Below are 25,434 nucleotides of genomic sequence, written 5' to 3' on the forward strand. Positions count from 1 at the left end.
CAAAAAGTTCCCATTGGCTGACTTGCTATTCCAGTTTATAAATTATTATATGCTGATACTTTCATGTTGAAAAATCAGATAAAATTGTGCTTCTTGTTCAATTCCGATGGATCTTCAAGGCTTGGGGGGGGGAGGGAAGATTCAGTAGCCACATGATACCCATAGACTGATGATCACACACATGTGGCATAGAACTTCTGCCAGGATGAAACTAAGTAAATGGTGTGCACGATATCTTTGGCTGCTATGCGTGCAGATCAAACAAACAAAAAATGTTTTCACCTATTATCTGTTTCTGTATCTCTATAGTAAAGTAGGCATTTTATTTTGCAGGAAAGGAAGAATTATTTAAAAATGAAAACATCAGTTATTCTTATTCAGGCCTATATCCGAAGTTGGAAGGTAAGGAATTGTGTGTAATGGATATAGCCATGCACTTAATGATTCTGGGTTCAATGCAAAGTTAATTTTTCTATTTAAAAAAATGGAGATGTGTTCCTAAATTTATCTTTATTTACCTTATTACATGTTCAACCATTACAGAACAAAATCTTCCAAGATGTGCAATCATAGTATTCTGTTCTTTGGAACATAGTCAATATAGGATAGTCTTTTGAATCCAGTGGCCTTTTAGATATCCTAAACTTAATGTTCCTAGTTTTCACCAAGTTGCTAAATAGAAGGATGAATAAATGAATTTTCATATAATTTCCTGACTAGTGATAACTTATGCTTTTGAAATCTGCATGCAAACCACAGGTGCAAAATGACTTTGCAGAATTTCAGGGCAGAACTAGATGTAATATGTGATATTCACTTGTCTATGAGATTAATATAAATGAACAAACAATTCAATCCTCCCCCCCCCCCAAAAAAAGTCTGTTCCTTATACAAGACATGATATGGGAAATAGATATCACAATTGGTGAAGGACTGGAGTTAATGTGATTATTATGCTAGATAAAATATGCAGCAGGATTTTGTTGACCATATAGAAAATCTTGGTTATTCCTGGTTTTCCAGTGATATCTTCAGCTGCATTTTCATAATTTGAAGGGCCTTAGAATTATATTTCCCATTGCTACAATATTTGAATTGGTGCGATCCAATCAGTAGAGCAGGTCACAGGAATGGGTAGTGATGAAGGGAATGAAAGCGGTTTTCAGAGAACCAATTCCAAATGACACAATAGGTTCATGTTATCAAAAGAAATTGCAAAATGCCAAACATGAGGCAAAGAAAATGAAATCACTGCTTTCGCCACTGGCTCAATATACTTACTGGTAATGGCAGGATTCCAGCTATACTATGATATCTACATCTTATGAAAAGTCCTTTTTTTTTCTTCTGAAACTTGATTTCTATAATACTTAGTTGCTCCTCTACCAGGGGTGGGTTCCTGCAAGTTCTAACCTCTTCTATAGAAGAGGTTCCACAAATCTACCGTGCTTGCCCCACCCGCCGCTCACTGATTGGCTGGCTCACCAATCGCCCTGCCCGCCTCTAAGAGTCCTGTCTAAACCTTAAAGTCTTAAATCTGTCAAGTTTGAACACGGCTGGTTTTTTTTTCCTAAAGGGTTAGGGGTGCAAGGGTCTTGTAACTTGACAGCTTTAAGACTTGCGTGCTTCAAATGCCAGAGTCTCTGAGCCAACATTTTGGTTGCTAAGCAAGAGCGTTGTTAAGTGAGTTTCACCACATTTTACAAGTTGGCCACGCCCACCCAGTCACATGGCCAGCAAGCCACTCCCACAAAGCAGGCCACACCTACAGAAGAGATTCTAAAAAAAATTGAAACCCACCACTGTCCTCTAGGTATCCTTAAGTCTATTCAGAATGAAGTGGCAATACAGTTTATATCACACCATGCTATACTTGCAAAGGTCCCATCTGAAGAATGTAGTTTGCTCCATAATGGAGAAGAGTCTTATCATGTTACCTTGTGTGCCAGCTAATTCATTTTCTTTTCAGTTAGCAAATCATCAATTGTTCAAATGGTTAACATATTACATTTAATTAATTATGTTTCTAATTATGATAATAAATATTTATATTTATAACATATATTATGATATTTTATTATATATAATATATATATACACATATATATGTATATATAATGCATATTTATAAAATTATTTAATTTTTATAAATTAAAGTAACATAATTAAATATACTAGTTTAATTATGTTAATTTAATGAACAGATGAAGAACAGCAGGCAGAGGTGGGTTCCTACTGGTTCGGCCCAGTTTGGCCCAACCGCTACTGGTATGCCGGTTTGGGTCGCAGAACCGGCAGCAACCCAGGCTGGCCACACCTCCGAACTGGTTCCCCAGTCGCCATTGTCGCCGCTGCCATCTTTCTTTGGAGTTCTGCGCATGCACATAACAATTCCCATTGAACTGTGCATGCACACACAGTGCGCATCCAGCATGCGCGCACGAGCGAACCAGCAATAACGCCAGCTAGAACCCATCCCTGGTTGCAGGAATTGGGTATGGCTAGCCTGGAGAAAAGAAGGACTAGATGACTGGTCTATTGTGACACTGTTTACCCAACATGGAGTTCTGTGGCACCTTAAAGACTGATTACTATAACAGCCTCAAGACAAAATATGAAAATGGAATCTGCTCACTGTCTCCCTTTTTCTATGGGCTCCTTTGGGTTTCTTATCTATCCTTTCCTTTCCTCTACAGTCTCGTAAACTCCTGCGAGAGTTAAAGCAACAGAAATGTCGAGTTCAGGCTGCCACCACCATTTCTGCTTACTGGAAAGGTTATCAGGTATGGTTGGAGAACATGCCCAGATCTAAGCGCAGTGGCCATGATTAGCCCTCCCTCATTCATACCTCTTCCTTAATTCTCTGTTTTCAGGGTGTCCAGCTTAAAATCTAAGCTACTCTTCTTGACTGAATGCAGAAGAATCAGCATGAATTAGAATTAACTCTTGCCTTTGTAACACAGTTATCCTGAACATTACCTATAGTAATAGTATAAAACGAGTACCAATTGACTCTCCCAAGAATTTCTCCCCTTATGAAAATCTATGCGGTACATTAAAAGATATAACTTTGCAGGAGAAGTTGTTCCTACATTCATAAAACCTTTTTCTCGGTTTTCTGAAAGAAAAGGCAAAAGTGACTTCCACATATATTTAAATTAGTTCCATGCAGATTAATAGTCATCCCTTTTTTTGTTCTCTGGTGTTCTAGCTTGGTGGAGGGTATTCTTTTCTTTAGCGATCCTATCTTCTTTCCTGTCAGCCTTCATATTCATGTAGTCCTCAAGTTACAACCATTTGTTTAATAACCATTCAAAGTTACAGTGGTGCTGAAAAAGTGACTAACGACCAGTCTTTGCACATATGACCGTCACAACATCCTTGCAGTCATGTGATCAAAATTTGGACCCTTGGCAACAGGCATGTACTACAAAGTTTGCTGCATCCTGAAATCAGGCAGACAACTCACTTAATGACAGCATCACTTAGCAACAGACGTTCTGACCCCAGTTGTGTTTGTAAATTGAGGACTATATAGTACAATGACCCAGAGAATGGAAACAAGGTGACTAGATAACTGCTTCCAGAACTTAAGAACTGTGCAGGAATGTAGCCTTAAAAATACAAGAGTATAAAAATAAAAACAAGAGATATAAATATTATATACAAGAGCCATAAGGAAGAAACAATTGTTCAGTCCTGAATTGTAGATTTTGTGCACAAAATCATAGATTTAGATTTAGATTTTAGATTTAGATTTTACTTTATTTGTATGCCGCCCTTTTCCCTGAGGGGACTCAGGGCGGCTCACAATTCAAGGGAGGGGAAAAACAGACAAGTTACAAACATGAAAACCATACACCGTTAAAAACACAACAGTCATACCATTAGATTCACTACCTGGTGCACTACCCAATAAGACATCTTAGCAGATAAAAATCAGAGCCCAGGTAACATCAGAAAGTATGAATAAAAAGTTTGTCCATGCTATTTCTCTAACATGTTGCTAACGTAAGGTGACCAGACGTCACGCTTTTGGCGGGACACACCCGCCTTCAAACGCATTTTCCCGCGTCCCGCCCGCCTTTTTAAAAGGCACGCTTTTTTGGGCGCTCGCAGCTCCCGCCCATCAGCTGCTAGCTTGCTGGGCTGGCTCATCGTTTTGTTCTCTATCCTACCGATGAGCCAGCCCAGCAAGCTAGCAGCTGATGGGCGGGAGCTGCGAGCGCCAAAAAAAGTGTGCTTTTACCTACCTACAAATTTAAGCCAGCCCAGCCTGCCCGCTCACTGATTGGATTGGCCTGGACTCCAGCCAATCAGTGAGCTGGCTGGGATTGGAAATTTTCAGCACGTCTGCGCGAGTCTCCATTTCCTTTCACCAAAAGACGAAAGAGGTTGCAGCTGCGCTGACTGGTGAGTATTAAGAGCCGCGAGCGGATGGTGTGAGATCGCCGCCCGGTAGCCGCCAGAAGCCGCTCCCGGCCGCGGGCCCCTGCCCTGCCGCGTCCAGCGTGTCAGCAAGCGGGTTGCCCGCCCGCCTAGCGGCGTTGCCCACATGCACGTGGATTCAAGAAATCCGGCTGGATCCTTTGAATCCCCGCGCATGTGGGCAATGCAGTTTGCGGGGGAGGGGAGCTTCGCTTGAGATGACCATGCTATGCCCTCCATAGCCTGGTCCTCCCAAGCAGAGCCTGCCTAGCTGCCTTGCGCACACACGCGGGGATTCAAGAAATCCGGCTGGATCCTTTGAATCCCCGCGCGTGTGGGCAATGCAGTTTGCGGGGGAGGGGAGCTTCGCTTGAGATGACCATGCTATGCCCTCCATAGCCTGGTCCTCCCAAGCAGAGCCTGCCTAGCTGTCTTGTGCACACACGCGGGGGATTCAAGAAATCCGGCTGGATCCTTTGAATCCCCGCGCGTGTGGGCAATGCAGTTTGCGGGGGAGGGGAGCTTCGCTTGAGATGACCATGCTATGCCCTCCATAGCCTGGTCCTCCCAAGCAGAGCCTGCCTAGCTGTCTTGTGCACACACGCGGGGGATTCAAGAAATCCGGCTGGATCCTTTGAATCCCCGCGCGTGTGGGCAATGCAGTTTGCGGGGGAGGGGAGCTTCGCTTGAGATGACCATGCTATGCCCTCCATAGCCTGGTCCTCCCAAGCAGAGCCTGCCTAGCTGTCTTGTGCACACACGCGGGGGATTCAAGAAATCCGGCTGGATCCTTTGAATCCCCGCGCGTGTGGGCAATGCAGTTTGCGGGGGAGGGGAGCTTCGCTTGAGATGACCATGCTATGCCCTCCATAGCCTGGTCCTCCCAAGCAGAGCCTGCCTAGCTGTCTTGTGCACACACGCGGGGGATTCAAGAAATCCGGCTGGATCCTTTGAATCCCCGCGCGTGTGGGCAATGCAGTTTGCGGGGGAGGGGAGCTTCGCTTGAGATGACCATGCTATGCCCTCCATAGCCTGGTCCTCCCAAGCAGAGCCTGCCTAGCTGCCTTGCGCACACACGCGGGGATTCAAGAAATCCGGCTGGATCCTTTGAATCCCCGCGCGTGTGGGCAATGCAGTTTGCGGGGGAGGGGAGCTTCGCTTGAGATGACCATGCTATGCCCTCCATAGCCTGGTCCTCCCAAGCAGAGCCTGCCTAGCTGTCTTGTGCACACACGCGGGGGATTCAAGAAATCCGGCTGGATCCTTTGAATCCCCGCGCGTGTGGGCAATGCAGTTTGCGGGGGAGGGGAGCTTCGCTTGAGATGACCATGCTATGCCCTCCATAGCCTGGTCCTCCCAAGCAGAGCCTGCCTAGCTGTCTTGTGCACACACGCGGGGGATTCAAGAAATCCGGCTGGATCCTTTGAATCCCCGCGCGTGTGGGCAATGCAGTTTGCGGGGGAGGGGAGCTTCGCTTGAGATGACCATGCTATGCCCTCCATAGCCTGGTCCTCCCAAGCAGAGCCTGCCTAGCTGTCTTGTGCACACACGCGGGGGATTCAAGAAATCCGGCTGGATCCTTTGAATCCCCGCGCGTGTGGGCAATGCAGTTTGCGGGGGAGGGGAGCTTCGCTTGAGATGACCATGCTATGCCCTCCATAGCCTGGTCCTCCCAAGCAGAGCCTGCCTAGCTGTCTTGTGCACACACGCGGGGGATTCAAGAAATCCGGCTGGATCCTTTGAATCCCCGCGCGTGTGGGCAATGCAGTTTGCGGGGGAGGGGAGCTTCGCTTGAGATGACCATGCTATGCCCTCCATAGCCTGGTCCTCCCAAGCAGAGCCTGCCTAGCTGTCTTGTGCACACACGCGGGGGATTCAAGAAATCCGGCTGGATCCTTTGAATCCCCGCGCGTGTGGGCAATGCAGTTTGCGGGGGAGGGGAGCTTCGCTTGAGATGACCATGCTATGCCCTCCATAGCCTGGTCCTCCCAAGCAGAGCCTGCCTAGCTGCCTTGCGCACACACGCGGGGATTCAAGAAATCCGGCTGGATCCTTTGAATCCCCGCGCGTGTGGGCAATGCAGTTTGCGGGGGAGGGGAGCTTCGCTTGAGATGACCATGCTATGCCCTCCATAGCCTGGTCCTCCCAAGCAGAGCCTGCCTAGCTGTCTTGTGCACACACGCGGGGGATTCAAGAAATCCGGCTGGATCCTTTGAATCCCCGCGCGTGTGGGCAATGCAGTTTGCGGGGGAGGGGAGCTTCGCTTGAGATGACCATGCTATGCCCTCCATAGCCTGGTCCTCCCAAGCAGAGCCTGCCTAGCTGTCTTGTGCACACACGCGGGGGATTCAAGAAATCCGGCTGGATCCTTTGAATCCCCGCGCGTGTGGGCAATGCAGTTTGCGGGGGAGGGGAGCTTCGCTTGAGATGACCATGCTATGCCCTCCATAGCCTGGTCCTCCCAAGCAGAGCCTGCCTAGCTGCCTTGCACACACGCGGGGATTCAAGAAATCCGGCTGGATACTAGTCTCCGTGGAGAGCTTGGCAGGCAGCTGGCTGGACTTCTAAGAGGTGGGGGGGAGGAGCGGCAGCTCCTTGAAATGGAAAAAGGCTTGCTTCCTCCCCCTCCCCCAAATGAGACCGGGCTCCCAGCAGCGATTTGCCATTTGAGAGAGAGAGAGAGAGAGAGAGGAAGGGGGAGAACACGAGTGTGTGTATCCCTCCTTCCTTCAGCCCAACACTCTAGCCCGGCTTGGCTCCCGCTTCGTCTGTCCTGCCTCTTCGCTTCTCTGTTTGATTGTTGAAAGTGGGAGCCAAACCGGGTCATTCCTTCCAAGAGGCAAGTTTCCCATTGATTGAATGGCTCGCTGCCCTAGACCCTCTGCAGTCCCTCTCGTCTGGCCAGAATGCCAGCAAGAGTGTTGGGCTGAAGGAAGGAGGGATACACACACTCATGTTCTCCCCCTCCCTCCCTCCCTCCCTCCTTCCCCAGCCAGTCCCATGCCTGGCAACAGATTCGTATTTCTGATGATAGTTTGAAATGGTGACAGTATAAATTATTGCTGGTGTAATACTTAACAATGGTTTTTAAGGATTTCTTTTATTTATAGAATACCTTTTTTATTATTTTGGGGGGATTTTTACTTTTAAATTGTTTATAAAATGTATTTACTACAAGAAATGTTCCTTTTTGCAAATGTGATCTTTGCAAATCTTTGTGATGCAATATGTTCACACCAGGTTTATGTGTCTCAAAGTGGCTGCTATTCTATGGGCAGGCCAGGTTGGTGCAAGGCAGCTTTGCCAGATTTGGTGTGTTTCACCCTCATTGAATTTTATATCGTATAAAGAATGGAAGGAGGAAGGAAGAGAAAAAAGGAGGAAGGGAGTGAGTGAGGAAAGAAGAGGATGGAAGGAGGGAGGAAGGAAGGAAGAGAGGGAAAGAGCAGAAGACAGATAAGGTGAAGGTAGATCAGCAAGAGGAATGAAGGAAGAAGTGAGGAGTCTCGAGGAGGGGGAAAACATTTAGTGACCAAAGTTACAATGGCATTGAAAAAAGTGACTGATGACCATTTTTCACACTTAGCGACCGTTGCGACCATTTTTCACACTTAGCGACCGTTGCGACCATTTTTCACACTTAGCGACCGTTGCAGCATCCTCATGGTCACGTGATCAAAATTTTGTTTGGCAACAGATTCGTATTTATGCTGGTTTCAGTGTCCTGGGGTGAGCTTTTGACAAAAAATTTTTTTTTTAATCAAGCCCCCCCCCCCCCCCCCCGGTAAAGGGTGTCCCTCTTTTCCAATCTGAAAATCTGGTCACCTTATGCTAACGCATATTATTTCCTCCTCACAGACAAGGAAGGAGTATAAGAAATATTTCCGCTCTGGGGCTACTGACCGTATTGCCAATTTTGTTTACCGAAGACTGGTAAGTGTTTCCCAGAATGGCTTCAAAATGGAAAATAACTAGCAAAAAAAAGTCTATTGAAAAAAATCCAATGAACCATAACTAGCAAAAAAAAAAAAGGTCCAGGAATTGAACCTTTTGGGCTCAGCGTATCAAAAATTTGGAAACATACCTAATTTGACTCTCCATTTGCCATATCCCCTCACCCACAAACGAAAGAGCTAGGCCAGCTTAAACAGTAGCAGAACTCGGGCTGGGCCGATGTAGAATCTTGGTCCTCAACTCAGCCCTAACACCGCCACAGCCACACTCAAAAAGAGCACCTCACACCACTCCCCAAAGGATTTGGGCCTGGCGGAAACGGCACAATTGTCTCCATGGCCCAGCACCCTCAGGGATGTACCATGTTCTGCTTACCTTCCAGCAGTGTTGTCTTTCTGGTGACAGGCCCTTGATGACTGTCCTAGGCTGCTCTGAGTCACACGAAGCCTTCGTTCTTGAAACAGCTCTGAGGACTTTTCTTATGTAGCTTCTGCAGCATCCAAGGACCACGGGAAGCCATGCCCATGTCATGTGACTTTCAGAGGTTTCCAAGGCTATGCAAGAGTTTTATCCAATTCCCACAAATTCTCCATAGCTTCCCAAGTTTGCAAAAGAACGGAGTGTTTGGGGAAATGCTTGCCCTTAATGCTAATTTATGCTGACAGGCCACTCAGAACATGGTGTGGAAACTTTAATGTTCAACATCATTGACCTGGTATAATAATTTTGGGCAGGCTTAGACATAGCTGCATGCATACAGTTTCCCATACATGAGGTCCAGTGCTTAGCCAAGGAACAGTCTATAGTTCCGGATAAGAGATTAGGAGATTCAGTTTTTGGAACTTACAGGCATGGTAAAAAGACTCTGACCTAACTTTTGTGAACTGCACCATTTTCAGTAACCAGATTCAAATCGTTAAATAATAATATCAGTAAAAGTATCCGCATGTGTGCAGTTATTCTTTTCCACAAGCCATTTATCTTGGTTTGCAAACTCAGAGACCCTTGGCTTAAAATATTTCCATGCACCATAAAGAACCCATGAAAATTCATTTCCTCTTGCTAGTAGTACCCGATGTACTGCAACTTGGAAAACTGCCAGCAAGACATCAATGGCTGATTACAAGTTGCCTAGTTTTAAGAAGAAGGAGGAATTTTAGCATATATGCTTAAACCTAAGAAGCAGATCTTGTCGTGGTTTGTACATAGGCCCAGAATTGTATCCTCGCAGTCCCAGAACAGTCAATGCAAGCAAGCAGCAGCTGCTTCTTGGCTGAGGATTGGAGATACATTGCATGCTGTAATTCAAGATGCTAGAAGGAAGCTATGTATGTAGCTTCTTTCAGTTTAGGTTTAATAACAGTGTTGAATTTATAAACATTATGTAATCAGAATATACAAGTACAGGTAGTCCTCAACTTATGGCCACAATTGAGCCCAACCTATCTGTTGTTAAGTGAGACATTTGTTAAGTGGGACTCACCCCATTTTGCAACCTTTCTTGCCACAGTTGTTAAGTCAATCACTGCAGTTGATAAGTTAGTAACTCGGTTGTTAAGTGGATCTAGCTTCCCCATTGACTTTGTTGTCAGAAGGTCACAAAAGGGGATGGATCACATGACCTTAGGACACCGCAATGGTCATAAATATGAAGCAAGCATCTGCATTTTGACATGATCATGGGGATACTGCAACGGTCGTAAAACCGTAACTGTGAAAAATGGTTATAAGTCACATTTTTTCAGTGCTGTTGTAACTTTGAATGAATGTTGAATGTTGATTTTATGTCATTAAATGAACTGTTGTACGTCAAGGACTACCTGTAACCTTCTAACACGGACCTCACAATTTCTGCTTCTGTTTTGCTTCTAGGTACAAAAATTCTTCTTGGGCCTGAAGGACAACCTCCCTTCCATGTCAGTGATCAATCACAATTGGCCCCCAGCCCCATACAAATTTCTCACAAATACCAACCAAGAATTGAAGAAAATATTCCACCACTGGAGGGTTAGGCGCTAATTTTGACTCATTCTATCCATTGCTCTTTCAATCTAAAACAGGTTCTTGGTGTTTATTCCTTTAAGAGCTTCAGAAGCAAGTTTATGTGTTTCTTAGGCTTGTATATGATGGATGGGCTGGAGGATGAACGCTTGCCTCTCACTTTGCTTAATTTTAACATGCTGCAATGCATTCTTTGGAAAGCTCTCCCTCTGTGTTGAAAAGGGATGGCAAAAGCAAATCTGAAAATGCTTCCCCCCTCCCTCACTTTGTTTTTCTATCTTTCTATAAACTAAACACTAAAGAATGGCCAGTGCCAGGCATTTTCTCAGGCTGCTCGGAATGAGCTTAAGCTTTGTTTATCTAATCTTTGCTCTAGTCACAGATCATGTCAGCTGTCAAAGGTTCTTTGTGTTTAGTTAGAACACCTGGCTGATTTATTCAGACGATGGTGTAATAGTCTATTTCTGGGCAGATTTATTTCATCCATATTACTAAAGATTGAATTGGCCATGGAGCAATTCCTATTATTGTAGTAAGAAAGAAAGATTTCTTACTTACCAATGTCCTGCGATGTGGGGCATAGGTGGAGTGGATTTCCTCCTTTGTGTTCTCTTCTTTGAGGCAAAGCAAATCGCACCATTAACTCCCCTCCATCCCCCATAACATTGAGGGCGAATTAATGCAAAAGGTTCTGGGTGCACTTTGGTAGGTTTTACCACCCCAGTTCCAGCACTGCTGTGAAGCAGAACCAAACAGCTTCCTGGCTGGCTACACCAGGAAAACTGTTAGCCAGAATGCCTGGCTGATTCGTTCACCTCAGTGTGCAACAGCTAAAAGATGCATAGAGTCAGGGAAGGCGCTTAAAAGCTCTTATTTCTATGCAGGAGCAAAGAGGGACAGTTGAGTGTTCTTTTATGCCTTCTTAAAACAAGGAAAATTATTCAGAAATAATAATTCCACTGATTAACACAAACTCATCAATGTAACACTTGCACACAAGCTTTGTCTAACGTATAATATTCCTATCATGTAACAAGTTACCCACATTGTAATATTGAATGGTGGGTTTTTAAAAATTACAATAAAACAAAGAATGCAAGATGGGTGTCAAACACACGTCAAAGATGCGTCACACGCTGGCCACGCTCATCCCTGGTTTAGCGAGGGGGGGGGAAAGTCGTGATACGTCACGTGACATTGTAAGAGTTCACTTATTACTGGACTGAACCAGTCTGTTCTTGTCAGCTGCATTCCTTATTGCTTCCATAGTGTAGGCAGGTTTTTACTCCCTCTCTCCCCACTTCCTCAAGAATACTGCTATAAGTGTCAGGTATCAAAAATTTGAAACTTTGTCTGTGGTTGTGCACATGCATGTGTAAAGGTAACAGAGCTGAATATATGTATATGCAGTATGTCAGGTTTGGAACCCATATTAACACCGGAAGCTTCCACCAGAGGTGGGTTGCTCCCGATTTGGCCTGGATCGGGCGAACCTGTAATGGCGGCGGTGGGAGGCTCCTCCCACCCTTCTCGCATGCTCGCACGCACAAGCAAACTGGTAGTTTAAAAAATGGAAACCCACCACTGCTTTCCACGCTGCCACATTCTTGTGCTTGGGAAATTAGGAGGAGGGGGGATTTAGTAGAGGGAATGTTAGACATAATTGCATTCTTCTTTTCGGTAAAGGTCATGGTATTCCTACACCTGGAGGAGTGGTTGAAGTGATGTCTCGAGTTGAGATGGCTTGCGATTGGACCATGTGATGGACTAATGGGTGCAGGGGATGGGTTTGGGCTTTTGATTTACTGAGGGAAATCCCGAAACTCTCAGATTCGGATTTTCCCAGATGTGCCAGTATAACTACTCTAACAAAAGGGAACTTTGAGAAAATGCCTGTCTCTAAGTTTTTAATTGGAGTTGGGTTCTTCTGGAATGCTGATACCATATCTAATGTTCTCAAACCACTTTCAGCCTTTTTGGCTTTTTTGTCTCTGTACTTTATAAGAAGGAATGTCACATTTTGTCCCCTCCCTTGTTGCTTCATGTCTTTCTGGTACAGTGTAAGAAGTATCGAGAGCAGCTTTCCCCAAAGGATAAAGAAGCCTTGCAGAACAAGTTGTGTGCCAGTGAACTTTTTAAGGGGAAGAAAAGTTTGTATCCTAGGAGGTGAGTGGAAAGCGTGAACCTACACCACCCAGGCCAAGAGGCCTTGACCTCCCCAAGGAATGGGGCAGATCACAATCCAGATTTATGCTTTTTCAGCCTCCCCCAGCCTTTCCAAGGGGAATACCTTGGATTGAAGGAGAACCCCAAATACCGCAAGCTCCAAACCACTGCCGACGACAAGCTAGTGATGGCCGACCATGTGAAGAAAGTCAACCGAGGTGATGGGAAGGTGGGACCTGTCTCTTTAACTTGCTTTGACTTCTAAGGGGAGGAGACCAGGAACAGCAATGTTCTCTCTCACTTTGCTCCTGTAAAGGGAAGAGATCTGCTTACGGCGTTCCTGGAATGAGAAAATATTTTGAAATGTATTGCAATAACATTTGTGAAGCTACACCCACGCAAAATTGCACACTCAGTTGATCTCCTTAACATTTAAGATAATAATTATCTGATAATAATTTATTTCAGGACAGGCTTTCTTGTGATTAATGCTTTCTTCCACTTCATCTTTTTCTTAACTTACCGCTGCCATCGCTGAGGCTAAAATCAGATATGGCTGCAGGGGATTGTGTGGGAGTATTTGCAAACACTCACTGAGCTATTATAGCCATTTTGGCAGGCACTCTATCTGGTGCCTTGGGGGAACCCTATGGTCACACAAGTCATGCGTATCGAACAGAAGCATTTGGGCAACCAGCTACGCTTGGTTTGTATTAATCTTGAGGGAGGAGATGTTTTCGCGTGGCAGAGCATGTCCATGCAAGGTTTATGGGGCAATATATAATAGACATCGAAATAATGATTGATTTAGGGATTGGGTTAAGTGCATTGCATTAATGAACACAGTAATAGCCCCTTCTGTTTTATCAGCCACATGTTTAACAATGATGTCAGAAATCATGGCAGAGAATTGGTTTTTTTGCTTGGAAATAACCCATGATCCTTACAAATACAGAGGAAGTCAACTTTCATCTCAGATCCAAAAGTGCTTTTTCAAAAGGCAACTGGACTTTCTGGAAGGATTTATACTCCTAGTTGTAATCCTTCCATTCCCCACCATCCACTCAGAGCTGAAGAAGCTTCTTGGATGAAAAGTAAAAGGTCTTCAAAGAAAAACCAGAAAGTCCAGTTGCCTCTTGAAAAAGCACCTTTGGGACAACCATGACCTGGATGACTGAGAATCTCCATAGACTTTCAGCTCAGACAAGCAGATATAGTACATGAAATAGGAGCTTTTCCTCTCTTCGTTTCAGACTTCTCCTCGGATACTCCTTCTCACAAAGAGTCACATCATCTTGGCTGATCTCAAGGCTGCTCAACCTAAAACCATGATCACCTTGAATAACATTGAGAGTGTTTCTGTCAGTTGCTATTCAGATGGGTTTCTTGTTCTGCACATTGGAGAGGTAAGTGGAGGGGGAACAGGAGGGAGAAGAGAAAAAGCCTTCCTCTTTCAAGATTGGTAGGGAGAGAAGGTATAACCAATGACAGGTAGTCCTTGACTTATAACAGCTCATTTTGGGCTGTTCAAAGTTAAAATGGCATTGGGAAAAGTGATTTATAACCATGACACGCAACAAGAGCTGTGGTGGTGCAATGGTTAGAATGCAATATTACAGATTTATTGCAATACTACAATATTCTGACAATTGCCAGCAGTTTGATTCTCACCAGCTCAAGGTTGACCCAGCCTTCCATCCTTCCAAAGTCAATAAAATGAGGAGCCAGATTGTTGGGGGAAATATGCTGATTCTGTAAACCGCTTAGAGAGGGGCTGTAAAGCACTGTGAAGTGGTATGTAAATCTAAGTGCTATTGCTATTGCTGTAGTTTTTTCCAGTGCACCAAAGTTGCATTGCTGGCTCTTGGCCATTCCCCACTTAAGGGGCTTTGCCTTATGACTCTGAAATCTGAAGCAATATATGTAAGTCTAAATGCTATTGCTATTTTCACACTTACGTATAACCATTGCAGCATCCATATGGTCCTGTGATCAAAATTCAGATGCTTGGCAACTGACTCCTATTTATGATGGTTCCAGTGTCCTGGGGTCATGCGATCACCTTTTGCGAATTTCGGACAAGCAAACTCAATGGAGAAGCTAGATTCACTTAACTGGGTTACCAACTTAACAACTGCAGTGATTCACTTAACAAATGTGGCAAGAAAGATTGTAAAATGGGGCAAAACTCACTTAAAAACTGTTTCAGTTAGCAACATAATTTTGGGGCACAATTTGATTGCATATTCAGGATTATCTGTACTGTAGAACAGCGGTCCCCAACCTTTATGGCTTGGCAGCCCAGCAGGGGTGGGAGAGGGGAATGGGTCCGCACAAGCAGCAGGCTGGCACACATTCGCAGCTCAACTTGTGCAAGTTGAGCTGTGTGTGCCTGTGCGTGCTCACCGCTTGCACAAGTCAACCTGTGTGTGCATGCGCGCCGGCCTGGCCCACCATTCATGCGGCCGAGTTGCAAATAGGCCATGGCCCAGTAATGGTCTACAGCCCCAGGGTTGGTGACCCCTGCTGTAGAAAACTCCCTATAGGCAATTTTATTTTGCTTATAGCTATTTGGTTTGGAATAGCATAACTGCCCCCATTCAAAATATGAAGTTGCATCAAGTTTAGGGTTTGGGGAAGAGGATATTTATAATACCAGAGTTGAAATAAAAATCCACTTGTGTTTGAAAAGCTAAATCTGATGTTCAGCTGTTTCTTAAAAATTGGCTTTGAGGAACATATCATTTTGAAAGAAAAGGCTGGCTGTGCACCAGCAAGGCTATCAACTGATTGAAGGGACTTAAGTAGCAGTCCAACATATATAGGTAGTCCTTGACTTACGACTAGTCACTTAGTGACCGTTCAAAATTATAACACATTCCGAAAAAGGATCTTATGATCCAAATTCAACATTCCAATGTTTGCCCTCCTCCCCAGTCACATGACCACATTTTGGGCACTCAGAAAACACCCTGCATTTTTGGCCATTTGCAGCATCCTAGGGTCATGTGATTGCAATTTATGACATTTTTAGCAGAAACTAAAATTTACTTAGTTTCCCGCAAGAAAAACCATGTAGTGGACAATGGGTTCATTTAATGACTGTGGTGTTCACTTTATGACAGTCTCTTTCACTTAATAGCAATAGCACTTAGCACTTATTTACAGCTTCATAGTGCTTTAAGCACTCTCTGAGTGGTTTACAGAGACAGCCCTATTGCCCCCAACAATCTAGGTCCTCATTTTATCCACCTCAGAAGGATGAAGGGTTGAGTCAACGTTGTATTGATCAGGATCGAACTGCTGACAGTCAGCAGAATTAGCCTGAAATATTACAGTCTAACCATTGTGCTACCACGGCTTTGTGGCTAATGACCACTACAAAAAAGATAAAATTGGTACAGTCATGAGGTGACCTGCTTTACAGCTGTCATGATTTACAATTGAAATTGCAGGCTCAGCTATGGAACTGTGTTTTTAAGGTATGGTTTTAAAGAGGGGGACTCTATGGCTGGGTAAATATATTAAGGTGTGTTTTTAATTAATTAAATCACATTTTTTTCTAGGAAATGTATCATTGAACTGCCTAGTATCTCGCTGTTTTCCCTGTAAACAGGATTTATTTCCAATGTTGAGGTGTGTTTTAATACAGAAGAGAGGAAGGGAAAAGAAAATGAATAGAGTAGAGCAGAGCAGAGCAGAACAGAACAAAACAGAACAGAACAAAATTTGGAAAGGACCTTGGAGGTCTTCTAGTCAACTCCCAGCTCAGGAAGGAAACCCCGTACCATTTCAGACAAGTGATTGTCCAATTCTTCTTAAAAACGTCCAGTGTTGTAGAATTCACAACTTCTGGAGGCAAGTTGTTCCACTGGTTAATTGTTCTAACTGTCAGGAAATTTCTTCTTAGTTCTAGGTTGCTTCTCTCCTTGATTAGTTTCCATCCATTGCTTCTTGTCCTGCCTTCATGTGTCTTGGATAGTAATTTGACTCTCTCTTTTTGGCAACCCCTGAGATATTGGAACACTGCTATCATGTCATTCCTAGTCCTTCTTTTTATTAAACTAAACATACCCAATTTCAGCAACCGTTCTTTATATGATGTAGCCCCCTAATCATCTTTGTTGCTCTTCTCTGCACTCTTTCTCAACATCTTTTTTTACATCATGGTGACCAAAACTGGATGCAGTATTCCAACTGTTGCCTTATCATTAGCATAATAAAGGTGTATTAACACTTCACGATATCTTGATTCTATCCCTCTATTTATGTAGCCTCTGTGTTGGCTTTTTTGGCAGCTGCTGCACACTGCTGACTCGTATTTAAATGGTTGCCCACTAGGACTCCAAGATCCCTCTCACAGTTACTACTATTGAGCAAGGTACCACCTATACTGTACCTTTGCATTTAGTTATTCCTGCCTAAATGTCGAACCTTACTTCTTTCACAATTGAATTTCATTTTGTTAGATAGCACCCAGTGTTCAAGTCTGTCAAGATCCTTCTGTACCTTAAGTCTACCTTCTGGAAAGATATTGAGTTATCTCCAATACATGTGACTACTGTTCTCTTATAGTCTACCACAGCGGACACCAAAGGAGACTTCCTTCTTATTAGTGACCACGTGATTGAACTGGTTACCCGGCTTCACCAGACCATGCTGGAGACTACAAAGCAAAAACTGAAACTCCAAGTGGCTGATGAGTAAGGATGGAGTTGGCCGCGGTTGGGGAAAGGGAAGGGTTTGGATGAGAGCTTTTATTTAGATGTTTGTATCTTGGTTCTCTTGTCCTGTTATTGAAAACCTATCAAGGTTTAAACTGAAAGGGTTCTGAAAATCCGGACATTGAAAGTCCTTTTCATCCTTTCTTGGAGCCTCCATTGGGGTCTCCATTGGAGACCTCTGACTTTAAAGGGGATAAAGGAGACTTTGGATCCAATTTTGCCAAATCTTTCCTCCCTTCCGCCCACAATTAAAAAGACTACATGAGCTCTGGTGTGTAAGAAAAGGAAGGGGGGTTGCCTTTAGCCCCACTGGGTTAAGGAAGCAGGGCTTGATAGCAAAAGCTATCTGAATATACAGATAAAATTTGCCAGCCAATTCCCATCTGGCAATAACAAGCGTATGTAAATTATATATTATGATCTGTACATCTAGTGCTTGTACAGCCCTAATTATATAGTTTGTGTGATTTGTTGTATTGTATTCAGGTTGTTTAGCTGCAGCAATTAATACATTTCGTGCCCCTTTTCTAATTACAGTAAAGTAACTAATTAAATAATGAAACATCTTAGTTTCAACAGCTTGTAAAAATAATTGTAAATCTGATCATCCCCATAGGCTATTGAATATTATATCCTATTTGACTGAAAATAGTACATGGCAAACCTACTATTGTATTTCTTTATCAGGGACAGGACAGTTCCCAAATTGTCCAGCAGTGACCTTACACTGGAGTTAAATATGTTTGCAGATTTAATCTCCCCCACTCTCTTTGAAATCCATAGTTTACTTGATAGGTTTTCAGAAGTAGTTTACACTTGTCTGCCTCTTAGGGCTCAGAGAATGTGGCTGGCTAAGGGTCACCCAGCTGTCTTTGTGCCCAAGGCAGAATTAGCACTCACAATCTCCTAATTTCTAGCCTGGTACCTTAAACATTGAATCGAACTGGCTCCTAAAATTAAGCCTGCCTTATAGTTGTACTCCCCACACTTGTATGTAAGGTTTTGATCAAACATGGCATGATGGAAGCCTCCACAAGACAGACAAATTGTGATGCAGAGTTAAGTTAAAACAAGGGTTGTGTTCAGTGGTGGGATTCAAAAGTTTTTACTACCGGTTCTGTGGGTGTGGCTTGGTGTGCATGGTGTGGCTTGGTGGCCGTGGCTTGGTGGCCGTGGCAGGAGAAGGATACTGTAAAATCCCCATTCCCTCCCGATCAGCTGGGACTTGGGAAGCAGAGAATAGATGGGGGCGGGGCCAGTCAGAGGTGGTATTTACCAGTTCTCCAAACTGCTCAAATTTCCACTATCGGTTCTCCAGAACTGGTCAGAACCTGCTGACTACCACTTCTGTTTGTGTTGTTTTGTTCAGCTGACCTTCTATTTGATCTCTTACAGATTTCTGGTGAAGTTTAAGCAAAGCACCATCACTGTCAAACTTGTGAAGACAGATGAGACACAAGGCAAAGCTCCTGTTTGCAGGAAAAAAGGCAGCCATAGGATGGAGGTGTTGGTCCATTAAAGTTATTGCTGATTCAAAGGCAGCTACATTGGACAGTGGATCACAAAATATTGAGAATAAAATTTAGACTCGACCCACTACAAGCATTGGTGCCTTTCTAGGTTTCTCATCAGAATGTTTACAGCATGGAGCAACATGAATTGCATACATTCCAAGGCCAATTGATGCATTTGCAGAAAGTGTAAATGTCTTGCCAATATCTTTAGAAATGGCTTCTTTCTGTAGATGCTTTAAGTGGAAAATTTGGGGAGAATTGCCAATTAAAAACAAACAAATGAAATGAAATGTCAACTCTGCTTTGATTTAAGCTGCTTCGCAAGGCTATACCATCGTTGGGGACACCAAAAAATCCAAAGCTTAAATTTGGCTACAGAATACAACTTTATTTTGAGCTACATATTTGAATAATCTCCATCCCATTTTTATTTTTATTTTTTTATTTTTTTATTTTTTTGCTTTTCTCCAGAGATATCCAACAGGGCAAGTGACAAAGTCTAATTGATTTATTCTTTGGTGACATTAGGTCTCTGTTCTAATTTAATGTTAAAATGAATGGGAAACTAGCTTACTGAAAAGCAAATCACTAATTGCCGACATACATTATTTCCAACAATGCCCTGGGCTACATAGACCAGAAACAATTTTAGAAAGTGAAATGGTGCATAGGTAAAAATATAATCTTGTATTTCTCAATAAGATCCATTCTTTCATCCAAGTTAGTCCTGCTGTTTGATAATACAATTCCCAGTTTGGTAATCCAAATCCACCTCGAGCTCTTACATCTTGCATCATTTTTATATTAATTCTTGCTTTTTTTCCTTGCCATATGTATTTCCCCACTATTTTATTCATACTTTCAAAATATTTTTTCTCTAATTTTATTAGTATTGTTTAGAATAGGTATAGCAATCTTGGTGATATGTTCATCTTTACTACAGCTATTCTTCCCATTAATAATAATTGTAGGCTTTTCCATCTTTCCAAATAGAAACAAATTTCTATTTGTTTTCCCACCTTATAATAGTTATCCTCCTTTAATGTTACACACCTTGATGTCAATTGCATACCCTAATATTTCCCTTTTTTAGTATGTCCAGTTTCCCCATTAACTCTTTTCTGTTTTTCTGTCATATTTTTCACCAAAAATTTTGTTTTGTCTTTATTAATCTTCAAACCTGCTACTTCTCCATATTCTTCTATTATTTCAACTACCGTATTTTTCAGGTGCATCTTATACACTGAATACAGCATTTTTTTGCCTCCCAAAACTCCGCCCCTTCATCAAAATGGACGTGCATAGCCTCTAGGAAGCTTTTAGAGAGCTCCTGGGGGCTGGGGAGGGCAGAAATGAACAAAATACGGGCTGTTTTTTTGCTCAATTTTACCCCCCCCCCAAGTGCCTACGAGCACTTTATAAGCTTCCTAAAGGCTATCCATGCCCCCCCTTTTTTTTTTACAAAAAATGGGCCATTTTTTGCTTGTTTTTGCCCCCTCAGGAGCACTCTGCAAGCCCCCTAGAGGCTATTCACACTTTTGGAGGCGGGAACAGGCCCATTTTTGTGAAAACCAGGCCATTTTTGGGAGGTTTGCAGAGTGCAAAAACTTTTTTTTTAATTTGCCTCTTCAAAACCTTGGTGCGTCTTATACTCCGGTGCATCTTATACTCCAAAAATATGGTAGTTTTGGCCCTGTTTCTATTGGATCCTCCATAATAAACACCAAATCATCCGCAAATGCTTGTAATTTATATCCTTCTTTCTTGACCCTCATACCTTTTACCTCTTGGTTTTGTCATATTTCTCTATTCAAAATCTCTAGTGTCAATATAAATAATAATGGTGATAGTGGACATCCTTGTCTATTTCCCTTCATAATTGCTACCTTTCCTGTCATGTCACCATTTATCAATACCTTATTTTATATCGTTTTGATCATATTTATAAATCCCTCGCCAAATTCCATCATTTGTAATTGCATTATCATAAATTGCCAATTCACATTGTCAAAGGCCTTTTGCGCTTCCAGAAATAACAACGCCATTTGCTTCTCTGGGTGGGCTTCATAGTACTATAGCATATTCATTACAATTCACATATTATCTCTGATCTGTCTCTTAGGGAGAAATCCATTTTGGTATAAATTCATTTAAAAGTCCCTTCATTCTTTTTGCCATTATTGATGCAAAAATTTTGTAATCCGCATTTAATAGTGAAATAGGGCTATAGTTCTTTATTTGTTGTAGATCTGATTCTTTTTTTGGTATAAGAGTTATATATGCCTCCATCCATGTTTCTGGCATCTTTGCCTCCCTTAGTAACTCATTAAATAGTTCCAACATTACATTACTTAATACTTCTTGTAATGTTTGGCACAGTTCTGCTGGTAATCCATCTGCTCCTGGCATTTTCCCCTCTTTTGCCTTTTGATGCTTTCTGTTACCTCCATCATTGTTATTCTTTCTTCTAGTGCCTTCTTAAATTTTTCTGGGATTTTAGTTGTTCTAGTTTTCTCTAAGAATTGTCTTATTTTTCCTTCTGGAACCCTCTCATGTTGATACAACTTATTGTAGTAGTTCTCAATTATTATTTTTTTTCATTTGAATGTTGTAGATTCCCTTTTTCATCCACCAATTGGCCTATCAGCCTTTTTTCTTTTTCCTTTTTCATCTTATAAGCCAGCCAACGTCCTGGTTTATTTGCATTTTCAAAAAAGTTTTGTTTTGCCAATTTTATTTTATTTGCCAAGTCTTCATTTTCTATCAGGTTCAATTTATGTTTTTGCAGTTCCATTATATTTTTTTTACTTCTTTGTTTTACTTTTATACTCTGATTCCAACTTCTTTTGAGTTTGTCCATTCTGTCTATTCTTTTTCCCTAAGTATATCATTGCAAGGCTTCTGATGTATGCTTTACAAGTGTCTCATATGTTCTGTAATGATGTGTCTTCCTTTCTATTTTCCTGGAAAAAATATGTCAATTCTTTTTCCATGTATTGCTGGAAACTTTTTTCATTCAATATTCTTGAGTTTAAAGTCCATCTTCCATTTTTCTTCTGTCCCTACCAAGTCATTGTTATTGGATTATAGTTAGCCCACATGCTTATGTCTATGTCTATCTTAAATGTTTTCTGTTGACATCCACATCATATTCATTCTTGACCACGAGAAATGTCTGTTTGAGTAGAATGTATATTATCTTTCTTTCGAGTGTCTTATTCTCCAAATGTCTTGCAGATTTAATTCTTCCACCATCATGAAAAATGTTTTGGGTAGGGTTTTTCTCAGCTTCTTGTTCATCTTTGTGGATTTATGGTCTATTCCATTATTTAAATTGCATTAAAGTCTCCCAGTATAGATATGTCTTCATATTCGTATTCTATTATCTTTTTGTGTAATTTCCCAAAAAAATATTCTTTATCGTTTGGGGTGTATATTGGCACTAATAATATCTTTCTCAAATTCATCATTATCTCCACCATCAGTATTCTCCCCTCCCCATCTTCAAAAATTAAGTTTGATTGTATTGTCTTTCTAATATATAATGCTATTCCCTTTTTGCTTTGGTCAGCCAATGTCATGTATAAATTGCCTACTTTTACCTGTTCCATAAATTTTCTATGTTGCTTTCTAATATGTACTTCCTGTAAGCATATAATGTCCAATTTAAATTTCTCCAATTTGTTGAATATTCTTCTTTTTATTGACGAGTTTAGTCCGTTTATGTTATGGAGATTACTTTTATTTCTTTCTCCATATCTTATTGATTTATAGGTTTAGTTGATCTAGTCGTTCTTAGCTCCCTCTGCTCCTTTGTCTCATTGGCCCTTGCTCCTTCTCTTACTGCTTTATCTTCCTGTTCTTTCTCCATCTCCTGGCATTTAGCTCCTCCCTCTTCTCTTATCAGCATTCCCTCCTGTGCTGCTATATATTGTTCACATATAGAATTGGTCAAAAAGTATTGGGTGGATGCCTGGCTTTTTCATGCATAGCCTGTCTTTTCACCAAGAAGCCCTGAGAAAAAGTATAACCATTCTCCTTGAAAACAAGATTATAGGAGTTGATAGAGTCATATGACAAAAGTCTAATGAGATTCCTGGCTTTCCAAATAGCCATTTTGAAAAATTATGATATAAATTTGCTTTCATGTTTGACAAGGCCTCTTTCATATATTTAGTAAGATATGTATTAAGCAAGAAACACAGGAGAAATAGCTCCATTAAATGGCAAATGGCATTTTGCCCCCCTTTTAATATGAAATGGCATACGTGTTTATTGTACGGCAAGCTGATCCCCCTTTTATAAAATTAAAAAAATTATAAAATTTTATAAAATTAAGAGAGTTGGAAGGGAACTTGTAGGTCATCTAGTCCAACCCTCCACCTAAGCAGGAGACCATACACCCATGATGGTAAACCTATGGCACGCGTGCCACAGTTGGCAAGTGGAGCCCTCTCTGCAGGCATGCAAGCCATCACCCCAGCTCAGGTCCACTGTGCATCCACATGCGTCTCCCACCGGCCAGCTGATTTCTGGGTCTCTGCTGAGCATGTGTGTGGGGAGGGTGCAATGGTGGATTGCGGGAGGTCCGCCCCGGTATGGGCAGACCGGAGCCTGCCCGGAGCACCGGGTACTGTTCCGGTACGGTGCTCCAGAGGGCCCACCCACCCGCTCATCCTCCTTACCTGTCCTTTAAAGCCTTCGGCAATTCCGCACACGGGCATAGTGCATACAGCGCCTGTGTGACGCTCTGTCAAGCAGCTGGAGCGATGCAGAGGCTTGCAGAGAAATTGCTGGAAGGTAATACCGGTTGCAATGGGATCCAGAACCCACCACTGGTGGGGTGCATGTAGGTGACGTGCATGCATGCACGGGAGTTGGGAAGGTTACGCGTACATGTGCAGGGGGCAGGGGGAGCCCAGGGAGGTATGGCGCACTGTTTTTGGTCCCAGGAGGCTTCAGGGAGGCCTGCTAGGCCCAAAATGGGGTGCGGGAGCACAAGGGTGTCATGCGTGCATCACACATGCATTGCATTATCGGTGTGGGCACTTGCCCACGTTGTCACCCACGCACACTTTCAGCACGGGATGACCAAAAAATTTAGCCATCACTGCCCTAGGAAATCCCTGTTTCTGTGAAATCACTTAAATTGAAGGAAAGGGATTGATTCAAAGTCATTCAGTGAGTTCAATGGGGATATTTTAACTATTTCAACACATTAACCTTTTAAGTGGTTTTGTAGCACTTGCATACTTATCCTATTTATGGTAACTAATTTACTCAAGGTTGAACTGATCAACAGCAGAAAAGCAAAGGTACATCAGTCAGAATTTCTGAAGCAAAGACTTCCCTGAGTCATTTTGCTTTTCACAGGTAATTGTAGAAAATTAGCCAAGATTCAATCCAAATTTCAGAGAGGCAAACAAGGTTTAACAGCTTGTCCAGGGTCCAGATTTTTCGGCTTCTTACACAAATCAAACGCAATGACACACTGGATACAAGAAAATCAGATGATTGTTTGAATCAAAGCAGAGCCAAGGTGGCGCAGTGGTTAAATGCAGCACTGCAGGCTACTGCTAGATCAGCAGTTCAGCGGTTCAAATCCCACCGGCTCAGGGTTGACTCAGCCTTCCATCCTTCCGAAGTGGGTAAAATGAGGACCCAGATTGTTGGGGGCAATATGCTGACTCTCTGTAAACCGCTTAGAGAGGGCTGAAAAGCCCTATGAAGCGGTATATAAGTCTACTGCTAAGTCTACTGCTATTGCTCTAGAGTTTGCAACCAGATGTTAAGACAAGAGGACTCCTATTTGGTAAGGAGCCTCTTTGGATGTCGTTGCTTTGTGCCAAAACCGAGGACTTGGAGGCCATGATTACTCCAGTTGTCCTGTTCCTGCTGTGTTTGAGCATCACATAATTCTTGATTTGTATCTCCTGAGGCTTAAATTCCAGAGGCAAATGGAGCAACTTCTTCAGATTCAGAGTTCTGGGCCAAGACACTAATGACTATCTTGATCTGAGAAAAAGTATAACCATTCTCCTTGAGAATATAATTGTAGGAGTTGATAGAGTTATATTACAAAAGTCTAATGAGATTCCTGGCTTTCCAAATAGCCATTTTGAAATATTATAATGTAAATTTTGCTTTCATAATATTTGACTAGGCCTCTTTGATTTAGTAAGATATGTATTAAGCAAGAAACACTGGAGAAATAGCTCCATTAAATGGCAATTGCCATTTTGCCCCCCCTTTTAATATGAAATGGCATAAGTGTTTATTGTATGGCAAGCTGATCTCCTTTTTATAAAATGGGCTGCCTGGAACAAAAAGGGAAATTCACAACATAGTACACCATGAAGGATTACAGGGTTTCCAAATATGTCATTCAACAGATTAGCAGAGCTGTAAGGGACCTTGTAGTCATCTAGTCCAACCCCTCAACCAAGCAGGAGACCCTACAGCATTTCTGACAGATGGCAGTCCAGTGTCTTCTTGAAAGCTTCCAGTGATGAAGCTCCCACAACTTCTGAAGGAAGTTTCCAAAGGAAACTGAACAAGGAGAGGTTCATCCTGGAAATAAGGAGAAATTTTGTGACAGTGAGAGCAATCAGCCAGTGGAACAGCTTGCATTCAGAAGTTGTGGGAGC

At 42.7% G+C, this 25,434-nt stretch overlaps 1 protein-coding gene across 2 annotated transcripts in view; it reads left to right on the top strand.

Annotated features, from left to right (window-relative positions):
- LOC106549222 (unconventional myosin-Ia) overlaps window positions 1–19,077 on the top strand; it is an 84,873-nt gene extending 65,796 nt beyond the window's left edge. The window contains exons 21-29 of one of the 2 annotated variants that reach the window (XM_014066811.2): window positions 334–402; window positions 2,697–2,783; window positions 8,287–8,361; window positions 10,255–10,389; window positions 12,443–12,549; window positions 12,646–12,778; window positions 13,803–13,955; window positions 17,125–17,252; window positions 18,669–19,077. In XM_014066811.2, coding sequence (XP_013922286.2) covers window positions 334–402; window positions 2,697–2,783; window positions 8,287–8,361; window positions 10,255–10,389; window positions 12,443–12,549; window positions 12,646–12,778; window positions 13,803–13,955; window positions 17,125–17,252; window positions 18,669–18,792 — 1,011 coding nt within the window. In that variant the 3' untranslated portion in view covers window positions 18,793–19,077. The remainder of the gene's footprint in view (window positions 1–333; window positions 403–2,696; window positions 2,784–8,286; window positions 8,362–10,254; window positions 10,390–12,442; window positions 12,550–12,645; window positions 12,779–13,802; window positions 13,956–17,124; window positions 17,253–18,668) is intronic. The other variant, XM_014066812.2, reaches the window with a different exon arrangement.
- The last annotated feature ends 6,357 nt before the right edge of the window (window positions 19,078–25,434 follow it).

This window comes from Thamnophis sirtalis, unplaced genomic scaffold (assembly GCF_051295495.1).
Source record: "Thamnophis sirtalis isolate CommonGarterSnake01/CBP01778 unplaced genomic scaffold, rThaSir2_p1.2 scaffold_3, whole genome shotgun sequence".
Taxonomy (NCBI): Eukaryota; Metazoa; Chordata; class Lepidosauria; order Squamata; family Natricidae; genus Thamnophis; species Thamnophis sirtalis.